The sequence below is a fragment of the Bidens hawaiensis genome, unplaced genomic scaffold (assembly GCF_021521415.1).
Source record: "Bidens hawaiensis isolate Kalapana, Puna unplaced genomic scaffold, B.hawaiensis_p1.1 tig00009662_1, whole genome shotgun sequence".
Taxonomy (NCBI): domain Eukaryota; kingdom Viridiplantae; phylum Streptophyta; class Magnoliopsida; order Asterales; family Asteraceae; genus Bidens; species Bidens hawaiensis.
Window position 1 is genome coordinate 148599 of NW_027491725.1, and position 23439 is coordinate 172037.

Consider the following 23439-nt stretch of genomic DNA (forward strand, 5'->3'; position numbering starts at 1 on the left):
GCAATACGATCGTTCACCTGTTCAGATGAAGACCTGAAGCGGCTGTAATGAAGAGTCGAAGGTAATTGCTGAACCGGAGTAGACGAAATCGAATGTTTCGTGAGTCTAGTAGCCATTCACCTCCATGAAATAATAATAATAATAATAATAATAATAATAAGAGAAATCTGCATTTTATCTCCCTGGTTTATATCCACTTTCGATGGGTTTACCCCTGAAAAAGATTTTGCGAAGTTTGGGCCCCTATGTTTCTCCGGCGGGTTCCTCTGACTCCTACCGTCAATTGACCCGTCGTTGACCGTTAATTTCGAAGGGTAATATAGTCTTTTACCTATTTATACACCCCTGATTCAATAAAACCCCCCGAATTAGGGCTAATTTTCCCAAACACCCAAATATAGGCCAACCGTTCGAACATTGAACCCCTAATTTTTCCGATCACCGTTAAAATAAAACGTCACCTGCACACATCGCAATGTCGACCTCGTATTCTATTAGGCCGGACAGTGAGTATTGTGACCCGTACGACCTATATGGTAAGGTGTTACTGTGTGTTCAAAATTTTTGTTTTATTTACTTGTGTGTTGTTAACGGGTTGAATGAACTGTTGTTATAGGTGAAAATTATTCACATGCGTTCACCATAAAACTTTTCCATGGAGGGTATTTCGCTACCGAGGGGCAGCGAAGATACGAAGGGGGGGAAGATCACTTACGCTGATGAAGTTCAAGTTTCTGAATTTTGTAAAAGTTTGTTGCTTGGAATACTTTGTAAGTTACAATATGGTTGTGGTACAGCTTGTTGTTTTCATTACAAACATCCGCGTATTAATTTGGATTTGGGTTTAAAGCCATTGGTTGAAGATTATCATTTTCAAGATGTTTGTGATATGATTAGAGGTAGTGATGGTATAGGTAGTCACATTGTTGAGATTTTTGTAGAACATGGCAGGACTAGTGGTACTGAAATTGTGGTTTATGATTCTGGATTTGTACCTGGTTTTGGTTTTGAAAGTGTTCATGAAGTGAGTGGTCAAAGTGTCCATGAAGTGAGTGGCCAAAGTGTCCATGAAGTGAGTGGTGAAAGTGTTCATGAAGTGAGTGGTGAAAGTGTCCATGAAGTGGGTGGTGAAAGTGTTGATGAAGAGAGTGCTGAAAATAGTTATAGTGAGGAAGATGATGACAGTTATGATAGTGATCGATCAGATGAAAGTGATCCTGAGTATACGGCTGCCTTTCAAACACCTTTGGAGGATGTAGAAGTTGATATGAGGTTGTATAAATCTATTGTAGATTTTGATGTGGTAGAAGCAGCATGTGATCATATTAGTGATGATGATGGTTTAAATCCTTGCATGGATACCTATGAGAGCTCTGATGATGAGCGCTTGAGTGTCTTGAATAGTATGTTAAGAAAGTTCAAGGGGAAGGAAAGGAATAATGATGATGAGTGTCCATTTTATGTTGGTCAGTTAATACCATTAAAGGAAACATTGAATGAAATGGTTAAGAGTTATGCTATTCATGCTAGAAGAGATTTGTATATCAAGAAGAATGATCCTTTAAGGTTTAGGGTGATTTGTTTGGGGACCAATCCTAATTTGGTTGCTGGTGAGGGGTAAAATGTGTCAAGTCAGGAAAAGTTGAAGGTAAAAAAAAGGGAAATGAAACCCACTTGCCCTTGGACGATGCACATCTCAAGACAATCTGTTGAGGATAATTGGTGTGTGAAGGCCATTCCAAGAAAACACGACTGTCTCAGAAGTAGAACAATTGGTTTGTACACAATGTCTGCTATTGCCAAAGAGATTGAGGTTGAGCTACAAACCACCCCCAACTTATCTGCCAAGGAATTGAAGGCCAAATTCCAGCAGATGCATCAAGTACAACTTTCTGAATCCAAGATGAGAAGAGCAAAGACAATAGCCTTGAAAAGGAAGGATGGTGACCACACCAAACAATACACCCACCTCAGATCCTATATTGATGAGCTTCTTAAAGCAAACCCAGGTGGTACCAATAAATTAGATGTTGAACCATGTGCTAACCCTAACCTTAAAACAAGGCAATTTAGAATGATATATGTGTGTTATGCTGCTTTGGTTAAAGGATTTAAATTGCTTGGTAGAGAACTTCTTGGGTTGGATGGTTGTTTTATGAAAGGGAAATACCATGGACAGATTTTGACTGCTGTCGGGACGGACGGTAACAATTGCTTGTATCCTGTTGCCTTTGCAATAGTGGAAGCCGAATGCACAGACTCATGGAAATGGTTCTTAGATCTCATTGGAGATGATCTTGACTTGCCTCATGATGCCAATTTTACTTTCATAAGTGACCGACAAAAGGTATGTACACGTATGATATATTTGTAATAGGCTAACTCATGTACACTAATTATGGTGATTTGACTGTTGTAGGGACTTATTCAAGAAGTTGAGAGTGTTTTCCATAGGGCAGAGCATCGGTTTTGTTGTAGACACATCCATAAAAACTTGAGGCAAACCTGGAGGGGAGATTTGTATAAAGGCTTGTTTTATAGGGCAGCATCGGCCACTTCTGTCCCCTACTTCAACATGGCAATGGAGGAGATTAAGAAAACAAATCTTGATATGTTTCTCTGGCTTAGTAAGATCCCGACAGCAAGATGGTCAAGATCACATTTTTCAGGAAGGGCAAAAAGTGATATGTTGCTGAACAATCTTTGTGAATCTTTCAACAAGCAACTTGTTGGAGCAAGAGACAGGCCGATCATTACATGCTTGGAGTATATTAGAGAGTGTTTGACCATGAGGATTGTGACTGTGAAGAAGATGCAAGCCACTGCAAGGGGCCCATACCGCAAGCAACAAAAGCATGGGATGAAATCCAAACAGAAGCAAGCAAATTGACGGTTATGATGGTTGATGAAGTGACTTACCAGGTACGAATATTTGCATGACTATGATATTACAATCAATCTTTTGTTAATATGCAAATATGTTCATAGGTTAAAAGTCTGATAAGCCAATGTGTGGTGAATGTGGGGGATAGAACTTGCACATGCAGGAGATGGGACTTGACAGATATGCCATGCAAACATGCTGTGGCAGCCCTATATAACATGATAGAAAACAACATGTATGTTGGTCCATTGGAGAAGTGGGTTGATGAAGCTTACTGGTTAGACACTTGGAAGAAAGTGTATAATCACCAAATCAGGCCCATACCAGGCCCCGATATGTGCGTACCCTCAAAATTCCCAACAATAATAACTCCACCTAAACATCATACTCAGATTGGCAGACCGAAGAAGAGCAGGAAGAAGGCACTAGGTGAGAAGAAGAAATTGGCAGCTAGCAAGAAGAGGAAGAGGAAGATTGAAGAGGTTCATGAAGTGTTTTCTGAGGAGGAAGACTTACCAGGTTGGGGCATGAAAAAAGTTGTGGAAGATGTGGAGGTTACGGACACAACATCAGAACTTGCAGGGCACCAATTCAACCATAATGATGTCAACCATAAAGTTGTGTTTGAGTTAGATTGATGGTGTGTGTTTGATCCTATTTAAGACTTTTGTTTGAACTTGCTGGTACCATGTGTGTGTTATCATGGTTTGTGTTTGAAACAATTTAAGACTTGTAGCATGTGTATTTGATTTGGGACATGATGGTTTGTATGCTATTTTGACAGTATTTGTTTAATGCTTTTAAAACTAGTAGCATGTAGGCAAATCATGCAAACATTACAACATATTTAATCATGTCAAATTAAAGTACAATTCAAATGCAAACAATACTAGAAACCAACGACAATGTTACTTCCAATGACAATCATCATTTCACCAGTCAGAGTCCCACACTGGATCGTCTTCATATGGATCATGATAGTAATCTTCTTCCGGCTCACTGGTGTACTTGAAAGCTGCTTTCACAACCTCAGGGTCATAATCATCAACAGGATCCATTTCATGTTCTTCACTTGTTCTAAATAAGTCATCTTCTTGCACTAAATAAGCCATCAACTCATCTTCACCCAATTGATATTCCTTGTCTTCTATTTGACTTTTGTCTTGGTCAAACTGAACATTCTCATCATCCTTCCCTAACTCAACATTCTCATCATCCTTCCCTAACTCAACATTCTCAGTTTCATCATGGCTGCAACATGACTGATAATGTGGAACACAAATTTAAAGTAAATAGACGAAACAAGAAGCTCTAAAATTTAACATAAAGTAAAATAACAACAACAAAGATTACATTATCCCATACTACAAAGACAATGTTAAAAGCTAATCAATAAAAACACACATAAACGAAGAACAAAAACCAACTAATTCCTAGCAACATCTTCAAGCTTGTTACTTCTTTGGTTTTCATTCTTGCAAAGTCATATTTCTTGTTCATCATCTTCACCATTGCTTGAATTACCTTTTCACAACTAGGGCATGTGGGATCATCAGCCCATTTTAGCCATCCACAACTCCCATTCTGTAATGGACTAAATATATCAACAAACAGCCCTAATTCGATTCACAGATTAGAACAATTACCCCTAAAATGACCTAAGCAACACGACATACCAAATCATCATCTATTAACAGAGTAGAACCCTAATTCGTGAGTAATTAAAACTTACACAACACAAGAATCGATGCCCCGGGTTTGCATCGGTCCTGGATATCCGGTAACATGTCGCGGCACCACATGAACATCTCACACAAAGCTCATATGCACGGCAAGGCTTGGAAGGTGAACCCGAGGAGAATTTACTTGACTTGGATTGAGACATCCGTCAATCGATCGTCGGATAATGAAATATTAAATGGTTGAGAGAATCGCCGGAGATGGTAACATAAAGGGTTGAGAGAATCACCGTCAGATCGATTAGTTATTAAGGAATCAGGGGTAACATAGTAATTTCCTTTTCTTAACGGGTCAACGATGGGTCAACTGACGGTAGGAGTCAGAGGAACCCGCCGGAGAAACATAGGAGCCCAAACTTCGCAAAATTTTTTTCAGGGGTAAACCCATCGAACGTGGATATAAACCAGGGAGACAAAATGCAGATATCTCTAATAATAATAATTATAATAATAATAATAATAATGCTTCGTGACCCTAACTTGTATTAGGGCGATGCCCGACTCACTCACAAGTTTTACAACGCTTAATGGTGAATAATTCAACAAGCATTATAGTTACGGTAGGGAGATTCTATAGGGTGAACAAGTTATAGTTTTAGTCTGAGTAAACAACTAAGATCGAAACCTTGTAGCTTGTCGGATCTTCTAGTCTTTGCTTATAAGCTAAAGTTGACTCCTGTTGAGAGGCTTGATACTAAATGAATCATATAATAAATGCGTATGTTGCCAAGTAATCAAAGACCCTTTATTTCGAGGTTTTGATACAAATAAACATCAATACGTGAGAACATGATGTTTTAATTGTGGAGAATATTACGTGTCCTATGTTTAAAGATCACATCTACTCAAATTTTGTTGAACTTTTAGGGTTTAATGGTCAAACCTTGCATGTCCTAGTAGAGCCTCAGAAAATGTCTAAAATGGAAGTAGTTGCATTGCTTTTGTAATGCCCCGAAATTTTTCATGTCAAATTTGCCAACTTCGAAAGTTGAAGGGCTAAATTGTAATTAAGCCAAAATTAAATTCCATTGTGACATTCGTCAATTTCGGGTCCGAATAGTATTCGTTTGTAAACTTTTATTATGTAAACTGACCCGTTTTGTAAACCGACACTTTGGAAATAATCAAAATGATGAATTTTATGTTACGATATTGTTTTACACTTATTGGGTATTGAAAACATTCAATCTGGTCTTTAAAACGCTTAAAAACACTTAAAACGAACTACGGGGACCAAAACTGCCATTTTTGAAAAATCAGGAAATAACCCCTTGGCGGGGCGCGAAGGGGTGGTCGCGGGGCGCGAAGGCAGGTCTGCAGCTGCATGTTTTTTTGGTTATTTTTATGCATACATGTGACCAAAACACCCCATTTTCATGCAAGACCCTTTATGCTTGACCATTTCAACTTAACCTATATATACACCACCCTTTCCATCCATTAATCTCTGCTACAACTCCAAATTTCTCTCTCAAATTCAAAAATCTTAAGGTTATTTTCATTGTGTTCTTGAAGGTTTGACTTCTAAAGTCAAACTGAGTTATATCTTTAATTCTAACTTGTTCATCTAACATTACTAACTCTTGAATATGGTGGTACAACATATATATAATACACACCCCTTGTTACCTTTGTTAGTTACTTCACCGACTCCGGTTGGTTAAGTTTCGAACGTCATAAGGCAAGGCTTCATGGAAGACTTCGAGTTCTTGATATATATATACGTACACATAACTTATTTATACTTATTATTTATGCCTAACTTCTGCTCATTTTAGTTTGTTAGTCACATTTACAAGTCTTGGGTATGTGGAGACCATCGATGAACTCATTGTGAGATGGAAACCGAACCAAACCGAACTTTTGTTAAAAAGGCTTGTTGTTGACTTTTTAGTTGTAGAACTTAAATATTTTCATTTGTACATTATTATACAAGATCTATGATATATGGGTATGTGGAATCCATCTATGAACTTGTTGTGAGATGGAAACCGAACCGATCCGATTTTTACTCGCTTAAGACACACACGTGTGTTTTTAGCTATCAAGACTTGTATATTTCTTTAAAAATAGTTTACAAACTGATTTTTATTATTTTCTTAAGTACTTGGAAATGTTGGATCCAACTTGACTTCATAACAAAGTTTGGACCGACAAAACCGAACACTCGCTTAACGTACGTTGTTAGTTCTAAACAATATATCTACATACTTGGTTAAGCCTTATAAATTTTTTGTGAGTTATCTCATAACAATTAATATTTTGGAAAGTTGACTTTGGGTTTGACCATTCATCAAGACCCGAACCAACAACCGGAACACTCGTTAAAGACCCGTTTTAGTATATTTAGCCTAATGGAACTTGCATTTTAGCATTTTCCCCACCTTATTACTTAACATTGGTTAAGTAAATATTAAGGTTAGATACTTTAACCCGGTTTTGAGCAAACTTACATTTTTAAAAGGGTTATTATTATAAATTCTTAAATAGTTACATTTTAAACCTTGAACTTTAATTGATTACTTTTTGCAACAATTATTTTATTTAAAGATCTTCAAGACAACCTTTCTAAATCCAAGACTTTCTTTTATTTAGGCTTCATACATTAAACTCGTCGTTTCGGCAAATCTCCAAATAATCAATCTTTCAAGTTTATTACTTTAACGTGAGTAACTTCATACCCCGTTTTTCTATCTTTTGTTTTGAGGGTGACATTTCATCTTATCTAAATTAAATGTTTCATACTTGGGTCTTAAACCACAAACGTTGTTGTATACTTTACTTGCATAATTGCTCGATTTGGTGTTCTATGCTTATTGGTCTATGTGTTTATCGCTTTTGGATGGTGGAACTATAGATCCTAGACCATTTGGCAACCCCTCATGGCAAGGTGTCGTTAACGTAATGCAATAAACGATAACTATAAAATCCTAAACTATTTGGCAACCCCTTATAGTTGGGTGTCGCTAACTTGTTAGCGATAACTATTTTATCCAAGTTTATAGATATTATTTATGGTTTTGTATACTAGTTTTGTGGCTTTTCTTACTATATATCTATATGTTCAAACTTATGAATTGCTCACCAACCTTTGTGTTGACAAACTTTATTTTATGAAATGTTACAGGTTTGCATCTAGGTTGATTATGGAGTTCGGTGAAGAAAACGTCACAAATACCGTTAGGATATTAGCAAAAATGAACAATATTTGATTTGCTATATTTTGTGATATTTTGTTGTATTTGACTTATGAATATTTGGTTATGTGACATTTTATATGTTGTGAAATGAAATGAGTTTGTTAAATATTGTCGCTTTAAATAGTGTCATGCGCTTATGGGCAATCGTTACACCTCGGCATGTTCCGCCGCCTTTGATCGGGGTGTGACATCCATAAACTAACTTAATTTTTTAATATTCAAATGAGATGGACCGTCTCATTATTACTTTATTAGATGGTCTGTATCAAAGCAACCTGGGTATTAAGTTATATCTTGAGAGGTGGTGTCTCATCCGCCTACAATTTTGTGACGGTGTGATGAGACGGACTATGTAGCATAGGAATGGGTGTGGGACCGGGGTACAAGAACGATACGGAAACGGGGAACGATAAAACTCAAAAATCCAAGATACGGATACGGAAAAGGTACGGAAAAAAAAATATAAACAAATATTAAACAAATTCCAAAATAGATATATATTGTTTAAGAATTGAATACGTTACTTTAAAACTTAGGGTTGCAATGCATAAGTTTAAGGACTAAATGTAAACTAATGAAGATAGAGATCGTTAAATGTTAAGATACATAAACTAATTTTACATATTTTATGTAAAAATAAATAAGTTTTAGTGACTAAATAAAAACTAGTGAAAGATAAAAGGGTTAAATATTAAAATTCTTATACTTAAATAACCTAAAAGTGTAAAACACATGTTACACCGCTCTTTCTTCTTCGTTCTGCACCCGCGCTCTCTTCTTCATCTTTTCCGGTAGATTTCCGGCAATAAATCCAGCTCCGGTGCCGGAAATAGCCAATGGAAGTCCTCGAAATGTTTTGGAACCGTCCCCATCAACCCGAAAACATTTTGGACCCGTCCCCGGTTACCGAAAAAGTTTGGGAAATGTCCCCAAGGTGTAACAAACCCGTTTCTGTCCCCAGAAAGTCCCCGGGATGGGTACTCAATCATCACAGCCGTCCCCGTGCTTCTTATGAGACGAAGTGTCTCATCTTTAGACGGTCCGTCTAATCACCCAAATCAACAAGGGTGTCAAAATTGAATGCTATGTGGCCATACACGATTGTTGACTCATCTCTTCATCATGCAACACGATGTGATTATCATCACACAAACCAAAAATCAAGCTAAGATAGTGTTCTTGAATTTCTAAGCAAGTTTAAGCAAGTTCAAGGTGTTCTAAGGTAGTAAGAGAATTTGATCAAGCATTCCAATGGTCTTAAAACCATTCACAAGTCATTTTTTAGTCATGTACTCGTGTTAAGCTTGGAAGCAAGGTATAGTATTCCTAGCACTCGTTTAAAGTTCATTTCATTTGTTTAAGTGAGTATCCAAACTACATGTAACAACTCGGGTTTTCATATAAAATATTAAATACAAATACCCGACTGATTTTCATTTCCGGGTAATTTAATCAATAAAATATCCAATTATGTATAATATATATTCCTTTTCTTTATTTACTAATTTTAACTTTAATAAAAGTACAAAATACACCCTTAAGTCCTTAACTGGTTTATACAATTCAAAATTTATTAAATCGTTTAATTAATTATTATTCACCAACCGTTTCATCACTTTCATGTAATCACGGGCTCTCTGCGTTCTTCTGTTTCATCGATTCTAAACTTAAACCCTAATTCCAAAATCTCAATTTCTTAATTCTTCCAAACAACATGAATTCAACACTCCTCAAAGCATCACCTTTCACCCATTTCACATATACAACAACACCCAAACATTTACCCCCAATTCGATACCATCAATATTATTATTCAAATTCACCATCAAAACATAAGCTTCGGATTACAAAACCCATCAATATATTCACCCCCAGAGTCTACTCAACGAATTCAATCCACAACAAACCCGAATGTGACCAATCTACCATCAATTCGTCAAAAAAATATGATTTTTACAGGTTTGCAGGCTTAATTAGACGTGGGTTGATGGTGGGTTTGTTGGTTTTAGGTGTAATTAGATGTCAAAAGGCTTTGGCGATGGATACTGGTGGTGGTTTAGGGGTTTTTGCACAGAAGGGTGTGGTTTGTGTTAAAGAGTTTGTTAATGGGCCCAAGTTTCCTCAGATTATAAGAGTGTTTAGAGAGCAAGGTTTGATTTTGGCTGCACTTTTGGGATTGTCGGCTTTCTTTTCATTGGCTGAAACTTCTATTACCACTCTTTCGCCATGGAAGGTATGTTTGTATGTATTATTTGTTCGTTATATGTATAATTGTGTTGTTGTTGTTGTTTTAGTAGTTTGAGTTATAGTCACTAAAATGGAATGGTGCTTGATTTGTCAATGCTTATTCGGTATGATACTAATGGATCAATTACTCGATTAGTTTTGGGTGTAAACGAGCCGGGCCTTAGCTTGGCTAGGCTTGAGCTCGAATTGTTTTAAGCTTCTAATGCTCAAGCTCATATCATGAGTAGATTTTTCGAGCTCGGCTTGTTTCAAGCTTCTATTGCTCGAGCTCAAATCGTGAGTAGTGCTTTCGAGCTCGAGCTGGGCTCGTTTATTACTTATTAATTAATTAACTTATATATGTTTGTATATATATTATACTTATGTATCTTTTAATTATGGTTTTAGATATAATGTAACATATATTATATTTAAAAAAGTTATCATAATATTGTATACAATAACAATTATTAAAGAAATATATATTTAATAAATATTACATAAATCATAGGCTCGAGCTCGTTTATGCTAGGCTCGATTCGAGCTTTTTGAGAACTGATCTAGAGTAGCTTGCGAGTGGCTTGGCTCATTTAGTCAATTATACACCTAATTTTGCTGATAACTAATAAGTAGATTTAAATGCTGATTGGGTAAGTAAACGTCTGGTGCAGTTTGTTTACAGGTCAAATGAATATTGATATTATTTGCAGGTGAGAGAGTTAGCAGAAAAGGAAGGAGAAAATGGTGTTTTCAAGTTGCTTCGTACAGATATAACTCGTTTCCTCACCACCATTCTCATTGGCACCACGTAAAAATCCCATCTTTAAAGAACTTAATGAATTTCTATTATTATTTTTGATAATTAAAATAATATTTTGTGCAGTGTGGTCAACATTGGAGCTACTGCACTTTTCACTGAAGCAGCTACAACAGTTTTTGGTGAAGCTGGAGTCAGTGCAGCAACTGGTGTTATGACGGTTTGTATTTAAAAATATAATATTTTAGAATTAAATGCATAAAACACGAGTTCATATCAAAAAAGCTAAATTGTTTGGTGGTTTTTATTTAGGTGGTTGTTTTACTTCTCACTGAGATTACTCCCAAAAGTATAGCTGTTCATAATGCTACCGCCGTTGCTAGAGCCGTGGTAAGCATAATTTGTTTGTTTTTATATATTAATATTAATTTATATTATTTAATATTAACATAATTAGTGTCACAAATATTACATAGGTTCGACCGGTTGCTTGGCTTTCTGTGGTTTTATATCCAGTTGGAAGAGTTGTGACATTTCTTTCGATGGTTATGCTTAAAATTCTTGGCTTGAAAGGAAAAAGGTAAATAATTAATTATTGTTTGTGTGTATATATATAATGATACTAATATATATATATATATATATATATATATAAATAGAAAAGAGTTCAAATAAGAAATTGTAGTTTTGTGAGAATGATAAGAACCGATATAAAATTGGCAAATGGGATTCCATAAAATATATATAAAAGGGTAGTAAAGTAATTAACTTGTTCATATTAAAAACAAACTTATTTACTAATTGTTTCCTACATTCTAGGAATTGGTTTACAGATCGTGGTTTAGTTTGTAAACTATACAATTATACATCAAATATCAAATGATTATCTAATATTTTATGACTATATAAATGTTTTGAATCAACGAACAATTGAGACAATATAATATAATAGTTTAATGAAGAACTTGTGGTCGATCCTTATGTTATAGACCAGGAGATAGTTTTTTTTGAATTTTAAAGCACACTATATATTAACATTAACCATCGAGATTCTTATTTCATGTGATTAACTGATATGATGACGGTTTGCATATGTTTAAAACACCAACCGGATGATTTTACCCTTGAACCAATAAAAATTGCTAACAAAAATAAAACACTATTCAGTTTTTAAGAAACTACAAATCTTAACCATTGATTCAAAGATCCAATGGCATATATCTATTCTTACACTTCTCACAAAACTATTGTTTTTACGATAACCCTACCCTATATATATATACATACCTACCTACCTAAGTAAGTAACATTCGAGTTACTTTACCTAAGTAAGTAACATTCAATTTACCTACCTACCTACCTACCTTACTTACGTACCTACCCACCTTACTTACCTACCTACCTTACTTACTTTATCAAGTTTATAACATTCAAGTTTATAACATTTCGTTTTTTATTTTGTTTCCAATCAAACTATGGACCAGTGAACCATCTGTCACTGAAGATGAACTCAAGTTGATGTTAAGGGTGGCTGAGTTAAGTGGGGCCATTGAAGAGGAAGAGCAGGTATATGACATGGCATTTTCGACCCATTTACTAAACTGGTCAATTCGGGTTTTTTTTAATTATTTTAATCAGAAACGGGTCAAAATCAGAAGAAAAAAAAAATGCTAAAAAGGGTATAGGTCAAATGGATCTATTTTAATGCATAAAACCTTCTAAATTGCTTTTATTCAAAGATTAAAATTATTATTATTGTAATATACTTATAATTATTAATTAACGTGTTATTTATGCAGGATATGATTGAGAATGTGTTGGAAATAAAAGACACCCATGTGAAAGAGGTTATGACCCCACTTGTAGATGTAGTTGCAGTTGATTCTAGTGCAACATTAGTTGATTTTCATCACTTATGGGTGACTCATCAATATTCTAGGTAATTATTGAAAATTTTTATTTTAAAGTCAATATTTCCAAATACATATTTAGTGAAAACAGTTATTACTTGCACTTACAGGGTTCCAGTATTTGAGCAGCGAATTGATAATATTGTGGGTGTAGCCTATGCAATGGATTTGTTAGAACTTATTAAGAAAGTAAGATTCTTATTTTTTAGGTGTTATATTTATGTTTTTATCATAGTCAATTGGATCGCAGTACGTTCCGGTACGCGGTACGAAAACGGGTACGTAGTTCGTACATTTTTAAAATTCGGTACGAGAGGGGGTAGGTTCATTCGGAACGCCAATTCTGTACGTGGTACGGTGTACCGTACAGTTTGGTGCATCGTATCGTATACATAACAATTTAATATAGATTTTTATAATAGTTTTCTTAAGTTTCTAACATAACTTAACTTAAAGTTAACTTTAAATAAGCTTTATTTATGGTTTAATAGGGTTAGGTTATAATAGGAAGTATTTTTTTTGCATGAAGGATAAGAAGTAATCTTGTCCATTGATTTTGAATATGGATGGTTGAGATTAGATTAGAAAGAAAATCAAGTGTAAAACAAGGGTAAGGGCATAATAGGGATAACACATTTGTTGACCGTCTATCTCCACATGTCAAATTCCCCTATCATTTTAAAACGTCCATAACTTTTTTATACGACATGTTTTTAGAAAACAATTTCACCTTAATAACGAGTGTTTTTTTATCTTTTATATGAGTACCATATTGCTATAAAAATAAAAAAAAAATTTGTGGGTTTTTTACAAATTGTGTTATACAATTGTGTTTTATTTTTCACAGTGTTTTTTGCATTGTGTTTTTTACATTATGTTATTTAATTGTGTTTTTATTTCATAGTGTTTTTTACATTATGTCAAATTCCCCTATCATTTTAAAACGTCCATAACTTTTTTATACGACATGTTTTTAAAAAACAATTTCACCTTAATAAAGAGTGTTTTTTTATCTTTTATATGAGTACCATATTGCTATAAAAATTAAAAAAAAATTTGTGGGTTTTTTACAAATTGTGTTATACAATTGTGTTTTATTTTTCATAGTGTTTTTTGCATTGTGTTTTTTACATTATGTTATTTAATTGTGTTTTTATTTCATAGTGTTTTTTCCATTGTGTTTTCCATTGTATTTTTTCATAGTGTTTTCCATTGTGTTTTATCCGGTGGCCATTTTCGGTTGATCATTTCCGATAATTATTTTTTGGCGGATTTTTGGTAAATTTTTCGGCGGTTTTTCCGGTGAAATTTTATGGGGATTGTTTACCGGCGACTTTCCGACAAATTTTCCGGTGAAAATTTTCGGCGAAATTTCTGAAGACTTTTCTGGCACGGTGGTGGCAGTGGGCGGTGGTGGTTGTAGGAGATGAGTGAAAATTTATGTCGGTTTTTAAGACTAATTAAGTGGGTTTTTGAAATTAAATTAAGTGGATTTTCAATATTAAGGTAGTAGACAAAAATACCCTCCCTTCTAGACTTTTTAGGAAAATCAAACTTCTTATTTTAACTTAACCCTGGTTTAATATGCAAATAACATCTATCTACAACATCTATAAAGTTAAGGGTAAATTTTAATTAAAAAACTAACTTAAAGGATGGAAAATGCAAATTTCCAAATACCCAGATTACATCGTAAACAATAGAAAAAAGCTGCGTCAATACCGGTGTTTTCAATCATCAGTCGTCTATTGGAATTCCATCTAATCATCGATTGAAATCAATACGGAACGCGAACCAATTGGGAACGCGAATCGGATCAATTGGGAACACGATTGATCAGCAAAAAAAACGATATGATTGAAGCCGAGAACGATGACAGTTAACGAACCGGATCGCGTTTCCAAAGCGATTGGTACGACTCTGTACCTGATTCAGGTACGGACGATCCGGAACGAAGATCGTGGGTACTTTCATGTTTCCTGTGACTATGAAGCTGACACATTTCAAAATTGTCGATCATAGCTTACATGATGATATTTTAGGCTATTTCAAAATAGAGTTTCAATTACAGGTTACGGGTCAAACATAAATAAAAGCGTTTCAGAATTTATGATTTGGGTACAACTTTTGGTTTAGGGTTTAGTTTTGGTTAGATAGAATAGGTTGTGCAAAACAGTTTGGTTTCAAAGCTCGTGCTACCTGTTCAATTGCACATTACAAGCACATACATAGTATTTTAATTCCTTATTCGGCCAAACATTAGCAAACATGCAGTCAAACATTAACAAACAAGCACTCATAACATATATTTGAAACACACAAAATCAAGCAAATAATTCGTTCAAACAAATATTCGGTCGAACTACATTATGAAAGCGGTCAAACAAGCAGTCAAACAAACATATATATATATATATATATATATATATCTGAAACACACAAAAACAAATCAAACTTATTATAGTTTAGATCAAGGCTGGAACTTACTGGGAGACTTGTTTCGCAACGTTTTTTAGTATATGGTTGACGGCACGTTCCACCTCTTGGTCATCATCCCCGTCAGCACCGGCGTCCCGCTGCTTGTCTAAGGTAGATGAGAGAACCCTAGTTCGAACGGCGTCCATGAGGCGTGTCATACACAGGGCCGATGCGTTTTGTTGTGTAAAGCAGCGATGGTGACCAACCGTCACCCCGGTCTTGTTTAAAATGGTTGCCCAGAAACGGGGGCTGGTGTGGGCCCCTCCTGCTCGGGATGGGTGGTTGTATCAGTTGGTGGTGGTGGTGCTTGTTGTTGCTGCCTGTTTTTAATCGGTGGGCCCAACGGAGCTTGTATGAGAAACTGGTTGAAGAGAGAGTCTCGAACCCTGTCAAAATACGCGCTCACATGGAAGAATGACGCGATGACTTTGACCAGAAGCATCTTTGAGGTCCAGATGACCGAGGCAACCAGCAACGAGACGAGAGTCAGGGTGACGTATGCCAACGCCCGATGACCCCGTCCAAACAGTCTGACCTTGTCATCAAATGCCAGCCGCCACGTGACCAACACGAGCGCGAGGCAGAGGGTGTTGTGGACCCCAGCCTTTAGCCCGTAAACGAAGTACAAAACACAGCACCTTCCTACGCAGCACAAAACGCCTCTCAATGGATAAGATTAGTCTCCGTAGAGCCTTATCCATTGAGAGGCGTTTTGTGCTGCGTAGGAAGGTGCTGTACTTCGTCTACGGGCTAAAGGCTAGGGTCCACAACGCCCTCTGCCTCGCGCTCGTGTTGGTCGCGTGGCGGCTGGCTTTTGATGACAAGGTCAGACTGCTTGGACGAGGTCATCGGGCGTTGGCATACGTCACTCGGACTCTCGTCTCGTTGCTGGTTGCCTCGGTCATTTGAACCTCAAAGACGCTTCTGGTCAAAGTCATCGCGTCATCCTTCCATGTGAGAGCGTATTTTGACAGGTTCGAGACTCTCTCTTCAACCGGTATCTCATACAAGCCCTGCTGGGCCCACCGATTAAAAACAAGCACCACCACCAACCGATACTACCACCCATCCCGAGCAGAAGAGGCCCACACCAGCCCCCCGTTTCAGGGCAGCCATTTTAAACAAGACCGGGGTGACGGTTGACCGCCTTCGCCGCTTTACATAACAAAACGCATCGGCCTTGCGTATGACGCGCTTCATGGACGCCGTTCGGACTAGGGTTCTCTTGTCTACGTTAGACAAGCAGCGGGACGACAGTGCTGACGGGGATGATGACCAAGAGGTGGAACATGCCGCCAACCATATACTAAAAAACGTTGCGAAACAAAGCTCCTAGTAAGTTCCAGCCTTGATCTATATTATAGTTAGTTTGATTTGTTTTTGTGTGTTTTAGATATATGTTAGTTTGACCGCTTTCAAAATGTAGTTTGACCGAATATATGTTTGAACGACTTATTTGCTTGATTTTTGATTTTGTGTGTTTCAAATATATGTTTGACTGCATGTTTCTAATGCTTGACCGAATAAGGAATTAAAATACTATGTATGTGCCGGTGTACCATAGACTCCGGTTCGGTGTAACCAGTTAGAAACAAAAATTACCAAAATACATAATTATCAAAACATTAATTCCATGACAGATAATCAAATGTCATACCCAAAACTAATATTCCATAACATATTAAGCAAAAAAGCGTATCCAAATTCCAAAACAGATTATAAACTTGTAGTATTATACATAATTCCATTATTTATTTTCCAGATAATAGTTTCAATTTATATAATATTATTTAATTAAATAATTTCTTTATCCTAATCGATCGGAACACTAAAACATCGACCGAAACGCTAAAAAATTGATCCAATTGCCGAATTTTATATCACCAGAAACACGATTTCATTACTGTATCGATTGATTAAATTTCCGAATTGGATCGACGTACCATCAGAATTGGTACGCGATTTCATGAGCGTTCTGTACGCTATCGTATAGTGTTTCGGCACACTCCGTTCCAATACGCAATTCACACCTCATGGAGCATATTTGGTAACTATGGTTTTTATAGTAAAGAAATTTTTTCGTCTTGAAAATTTTTAGGGAGACATGCTAGAAACTGCAGTGGTGGGAGAGATTGCTCACAAGCCTGCGTATTTTGTTCCTGGTAATAGTTGACTTTGACTTTTGTTGAGTCAACATGACTCTTAAATTAATTGTAATTTTCTTTTTGCAGATTCAATGTTAGTTTGGAATCTTTTGAGGGAATTCCGTATTAGGAAGGTTCATATGGCTGTTGTTCTTAATGAGTATGGAGGAACCGTGGGCGTATGTTCATTGACTTTGACTTTTGTTATTTTATGATTTCAAACAGTTTAAATCAAGCTTGGACTTTGACTTTGTTCTTCAATAAGCAGATTGTAACCCTTGAAGATGTTGTTGAGGAAATTGTTGGTGAAATCTTTGATGAGAATGACTCGAAGGTATATATTAAAAGAAAGCAAAATATTATAATGTACACACACTTGGTGATCATAAAAATAACGTTGGATTGCAGGAGGAAATCGAGAGAAAAACTGGTAATATTGTAAAGCGAGCAGAAGGAGTGTTTGATGTTGATGCAAATACATCAATCTACCAACTTTCAGAAGATTTGGATATTATGTTGCCAGATGTATACATTTTTATGTTTTTCAATATTTATTGTTATTTACTTTGTTTGTTAATTTGAATTATATATTATATGCAGGATCACCAGTACGAGACGGTTTCAGGTTTCATTTGTGAAGCATTTGGATATATACCAAGAACAGGTGAAACTATTAAAGTAGTTTTACAAAAGGCAAATGAAGAAGATAATGATGAAGAGAATAAACAAGAAAATGATGGTCAAGATAAAAAAGATAGATCTCAAACATTCAAGCTTGGGGTAATTTCACTAAATTGCTGAAATCAGTGTCTTGTTATATAAATGCACTTAATATTTTGTAACATATTTATATGAAAAGGGCTAATCTTAAAAAAAGTAACATATGTTGGGTCAAATTTATATTCAGGAAAATATCGTAACTAAACGATTCAACTTTCAAAATTGGATTTTTTTTATTATAACATATAAATGTACTTATTTGTTTTGTTTCTTTTTGTTTGTGCATCTGAGTCGTTTAACTTATACATAAATATCACATTTAGTTAATTGGTAAAAAATTAACATTTCTGATAAAAGTTAACACTATTTATAGAAATAACATATTTATACATAAGCATCACATTTTTCTATATAAAGATTGTTTTCAACAATCGGTTTTTTGCATGCAAGTTGATCTCAACGGGACACAAAGTTATGTTTTAATGACTAAGATGCATGAAATAGAAGTGTAATGACTAAAATAAGACAACTAGAAAAAAACCTTTTGTAGTTTACGCAAAAGAACTGAATTTGATAAATAAAACAATATCAAATTTTCTGAAGTTTGTTTTTAGCTAATCTTGCACTCTCCAATGACGATGTGAACTCTTTTCTTAGAATGCGAAAATAGTAATATTTTCATGACTATATTACCTTTTTATACAATTTGCCATGCTAAAAGAATGAATATTGTTCTCTTTGATTTGCAGATATTAGCGGGAAATTGTAGAAAAGTTAATACCGTGAGATTTGAAAGAATAAACAATAACTCAGCAAAAGAAATCAAAGAAGCCGCTCGACTCGTGCCCAGATTTTGGAAAAAGAAATGGAGAAACGATGACAATTCAAGTGGTGGTGACATCTTATTAGAAGATAACAAACAATAATAATAAAGGTATCAACTTTCACAGTTATTATTATACTTACATAGTTACACCAAAAAAAAGATTCAAGATAATAACTAAAAACTTAAGCTTTATTATAAACGAAGCGAGGTGTCGACTTCATGTTTCTTTGAATCCGCTTGCCAAAAGTCCATAAAGTGTGCGGTTTTTGCAGGTTTTTTGGGTTCTGCTTTTTTGGTGTATAAATTGAGTCCAATGGATGCAGCATCTTGAAAATTTGGTCTAGTTTTCATCATATCAGGATGCACCAGCGGCTCATAACGGTAATGTTGACTAGTTTGACTTTCAGGCTCAGGGAATAGCTTTAAAAGCTCGATTTCTTGTCTCATTTCTCTCATTCTCTGCAACTGCCTGAATCTTTCTTGCAGGAGAGCTATAGATGAACCGCCACCACCATCACCGCCACTGCTGCCACCTTGTTTTTGTGTGGAATGAAGAACCATTATTGATTTTTTTTGTGTTAACTCTATTGAGCGTATGGTGATGTGAGTCTTTATATTATAACATTTAAGTGTAAATAATAATGATATTTTGAAGTGCAAGCCTCCCTTTGTTGATTCTGGGGCCCGGAATCGGCGGTTTGAGCATAAGGTACAAAGAGAAAAGATAGTTTTTGAGAACAAAAGGACTTTTTGATGGAGGTAAAGGGTGGGAAAATGAATCCAATAGCATTTGGACTGTTGTTTTTGTGGGAATATAAGGTTAGGTTTGATACTATGGTCTACATCCTTGGTTTCTTGTTCTGTACTTTCTTCTTTCCTTTGTTCCCCAAAATTATCAACAAAATAAAAAACAATAATATTAATATTAATAATAGGAATAAATTACATTATGGCTAAGTTAAATGTCACATATTTTCACCATTTTATTTTGAGCAATTTCATATATAGTCACAACTGTTTGCTCACACAGTCACACGTGACAACAAACAGTTAAGTTTCTATATGGTTTCAACTGTTTGTTCATCTGTCACGTATTTGGTCATTTTTAGCAACACATGAGTGAAAAAACAGTTGGGACTATAAACCTTTCTACTTAAAAATTTTGATCGATAACACTTTAAAACTTTTATGCTCGTTTTCAAGAGCAATCCTGTTAACATAATCATCATAGATTTTACACTCGATTTACATTTGATTTATATTTGTTATTTCTTGCGTATTTCTTTATTTTGTTCATAATAATCACTATGAGAGAAATCGAGTTGATGTCAAGTATAAATCAGTAATTATTATGTGATCGGGATTGCTCCTTGCAACTAAAGTAAAAGTTAGGATTGTCATTGGTTAAACTAGAAATATAAATTATTATCAGCCAACATATCATACTTGGGAATTTGGATGACAAAATTCAATTTGTCGTTAAATTTAATAACGTATACCATAACTTATTCTCCCATTGACAGATAATAATTCACGCTGTCAATGTGATCAATAACACTCTTAACTTTTGTTTTTGTTAAGACTTAAGAGCAATCCCAGTCTAACGAATTTAGTTTATCTAATAATAATAAAATTGTAATAAACAAACATTTAAGGTGAATATGAAAAATAGAATTCTGTCGGTTTACAAAGTACCAAGTTGAGAGTTTAACTAATGATTAAAGATTGTACACAACAAAAGATGGAATTATTGATCCTATGCTTTGGAATTTGTCTGATTGTACCTTAGCCAATATTCAAATAACGACGCGTGCATCTTGCCATCTTATAATATAATATGTTTATTAATCTTTTATCTTTACGCATTTGTTTTCTAGTTATTCCTAGTGTTCCTATTGTACATGTTTGAAATGGTGCAACAAATTATTAAAAAAAACTTTAATCTTGCCAACTCGATCGGCTCTTGTTAAACGTCTCATGCTCAAGTACTCAACGCGAGAAGTTAGTCTAACCAAACGACTCAAATCTCAGTAAACACGTCTCAATCCTTTAGATGGATGGAGGGTTTACTAACTTTTTTCATAATCTTCCAACCGTCTTTATCACAATCAAACCTCAAGTTCGTTGTAACTTACTGCTATCTTCTACTAACAAGTTCATTTATACCTCGTAATGTTGTTGTCCCCAAATTCACCTCCAAAATAATAATGATTTGTTACACACACAAATTTCGGGTGTTACATTTGAATCTTGGAAATTATATAAACTTCAAGTTTTTTGTTGGTTTTGTTTGGATATATTGTTCGTCCGCTATTTCTTTACACTGTTTTTATTAACATTTTAAATACACACAAAATATGCATAGTATTAAGAGGGGATAAAAAGATAAATTAGAAAATGTTGAAAATATTAAAATATTATGTAAAGTGTATGAAATAATATTTTATTCCAATAAAGTAAAATTTATCTTTTTTTTCTCTTTTCTTTTCTTCTTTTTTTCATTTTTTTCTATTTTTTTTATGAACGGCATAAAGTAAACTTATCTGATGTCGATACTCGATGCAATATAAAAGGCTTGTCATTGGGCCAAAGCCCACTTTGTTGAAGTTGATGATCACTATGTGGGCTCGATACTCATCATTGTCTAGTAAACGGACAAGTAATATTTTATGAGCTAGATGTTTCATGAATTCAAAATAAACATTTTATGAATTAAATTATAGGGATAGATTGGTGGGTGGGTTTGGAAAAAAATAATGACATTGTGTAATATGTTAAATAAATTAACACCATCTCCAATACAAGGGGTATATATAAATAAATACTCTCCTACTACTCAAGTCATATATTAGTTTACCCAAAGTTGTATTCCCTCTCATCATAGTCAACTAGTCAAGTGTTTCTTTGATATAAGGAAATAGAATGAATAAAATAAGAATGAATAAAACAGATCATAATCATTCAGTTATGTTGTTTGGTTATCAAGTGGAAATGCAATTATCATTATTTTGTGTTGTTTGATAAACAAAAAAGATGATATAATAAATAAAATTGATGGTGACAGGCGGTGGTGATGGTGGGTGGGTCCATGGGGGTAGTGGTGGATGTGATGGTGTGGTGGGTGGCGGCAGGTGGTGTGGTAGTCATGGTGGTGATGATGGTTGGCGATGGCGGAAACAATGAGAGTCGGTGGTAGTGGTGATGTCCGGTGAAAATGAGAATGGAATGAAAAAAAAACAAAGGGCGGATGAAATGTATTTTTGGTGTTTTAGAACTACTCAAAGTTATTGATTAAACGATAAGGTTATCGAGTAACTTGGTGACCATTTTCGTCACTGACGGGTGGTCCATGGGACAACCCTTAAGTGGTTTAAGTTCGTTAATATTCACACGTTTAATCTGTTTATTGTGTTGAATTAGATAACTACGTTTACACGTGTAATGGCAGGTATGAGAAGATAGAAGATGGAATTACGAGAGCGTGGGCGAAAACAGCGAAGAAAACGGACTTAGAACGAGGAAGTTATGGCAAAAACAAGAAAATGAAATTGGTGGTGAAGACCACCGTAGCTTACGGTACCCACCGTAGCTACGGTGGGGGCTGGAGAAATATAGCTGCCGTAAGGCAGTTTGTGGCCACCGTAGTTTTTTTAAAGCCACTGTAAGCTACGGTAGCCACCGTAGCTTACGGTGGACACCACGCTGCAAGTTGTAACTGCCATATAACATGTATTTTTGGACGACTTTTCATATCATTATCATATCTTTTCATCTAAGGACGACCCTAGGGCGATTTTGAGAGCTTCTTGATCAATTGTGAGTGTGGTAATCATAAAACACTTGTTTTCAATTTGTATGACAATCATAATCGAAGGGCTGACGAACCGAATCATGCTCGGCTAAATTCCTTTGTGTTTTCCCTCGATTGTAAGGTTTCTTATGTTTGTTTGGTTGAATGTTTAGACAATTTCTAAGATATTAGTTTGATCATATTGATTAAATTATTATGGTGTTGATGTATTGATTGATAGATTATTAGTTTATCGATTTTGTGTTCTAAACCGTCAGTTCTTGGTTCTTTACGTAATCGAGATTAATCGGGAGGGATTTAGGGTTAGATAAACTAATTGGTTTTTGATTGATCACCTTGCGTTGTATAATCCAAGTACTTGATCTTCATTTATCGCATTCGTTTACATAAACACGAGCTTTACCTATTGTTCATCTCAGTTAAACATTAACCGTAACATTCATAGAAACCTGAAACCGAGGGAAGGCGTATTTTCGCAAATTGATTAAAACTCGTTTATTACTTTATTACTTTTTGTTATCAAAACCAAACAACCAAATCTTTGAATTTACTTTTTGCATTTAGTTTAATATAGTTTAATCATAAATCTACTTAGTAATACATTTTCCACAAACTCCTTGTGTTCGATATCCGCTTATCGCTATCTAATAGTTGTAATCGGTTTATTTTTGAGTGAGTCTTCGACCTCACGTCAAATTTTGGCGCCGTTTCCGGGGAGTAGTGCGCAACGTGTGTTAGCTTTAG

General features: G+C 35.2%; 3 protein-coding genes across 4 annotated transcripts; all 3 read left to right on the plus strand.

Moving 5' to 3' along the window:
* Nucleotides 1-385: 385 nt before the first annotated feature.
* On the plus strand, nucleotides 386-2532 carry LOC143533316 (uncharacterized). Of its 2 annotated transcripts, none has more exons than XM_077028140.1 (2): nucleotides 386-1028; nucleotides 1074-2532. In XM_077028140.1, the coding sequence occupies exons 1-2, from the start codon at nucleotides 656-658 to the stop codon at nucleotides 1619-1621; spliced, it is 921 nt and encodes a 306-aa protein (XP_076884255.1). In that variant the 5' UTR covers nucleotides 386-655; the 3' UTR covers nucleotides 1622-2532. The 2 variants fall into 2 exon arrangements, with proteins under 2 accessions (XP_076884255.1, XP_076884256.1); XM_077028141.1 differs by having other exon boundaries at nucleotides 386-1004; nucleotides 1122-2532.
* LOC143533377 (uncharacterized) lies at nucleotides 1787-3522 on the plus strand. Its single transcript, XM_077028190.1, has 3 exons — nucleotides 1787-2347; nucleotides 2420-2881; nucleotides 2989-3522. The coding sequence occupies exons 1-3, from the start codon at nucleotides 1787-1789 to the stop codon at nucleotides 3520-3522; spliced, it is 1557 nt and encodes a 518-aa protein (XP_076884305.1).
* A 5989-nt stretch (nucleotides 3523-9511) lies between these two features.
* Nucleotides 9512-19757, plus strand: LOC143533351 (DUF21 domain-containing protein At1g55930, chloroplastic-like). Its single transcript, XM_077028171.1, has 15 exons — nucleotides 9512-10056; nucleotides 10760-10857; nucleotides 10933-11026; nucleotides 11119-11196; nucleotides 11283-11386; nucleotides 12291-12372; nucleotides 12606-12745; nucleotides 12827-12905; nucleotides 17293-17356; nucleotides 17426-17517; nucleotides 17607-17672; nucleotides 17747-17863; nucleotides 17939-18118; nucleotides 18808-18992; nucleotides 19157-19757. The coding sequence occupies exons 1-14, from the start codon at nucleotides 9538-9540 to the stop codon at nucleotides 18982-18984; spliced, it is 1890 nt and encodes a 629-aa protein (XP_076884286.1). The 5' UTR covers nucleotides 9512-9537; the 3' UTR covers nucleotides 18985-18992; nucleotides 19157-19757.
* Nucleotides 19758-23439: the final 3682 nt, after the last annotated feature.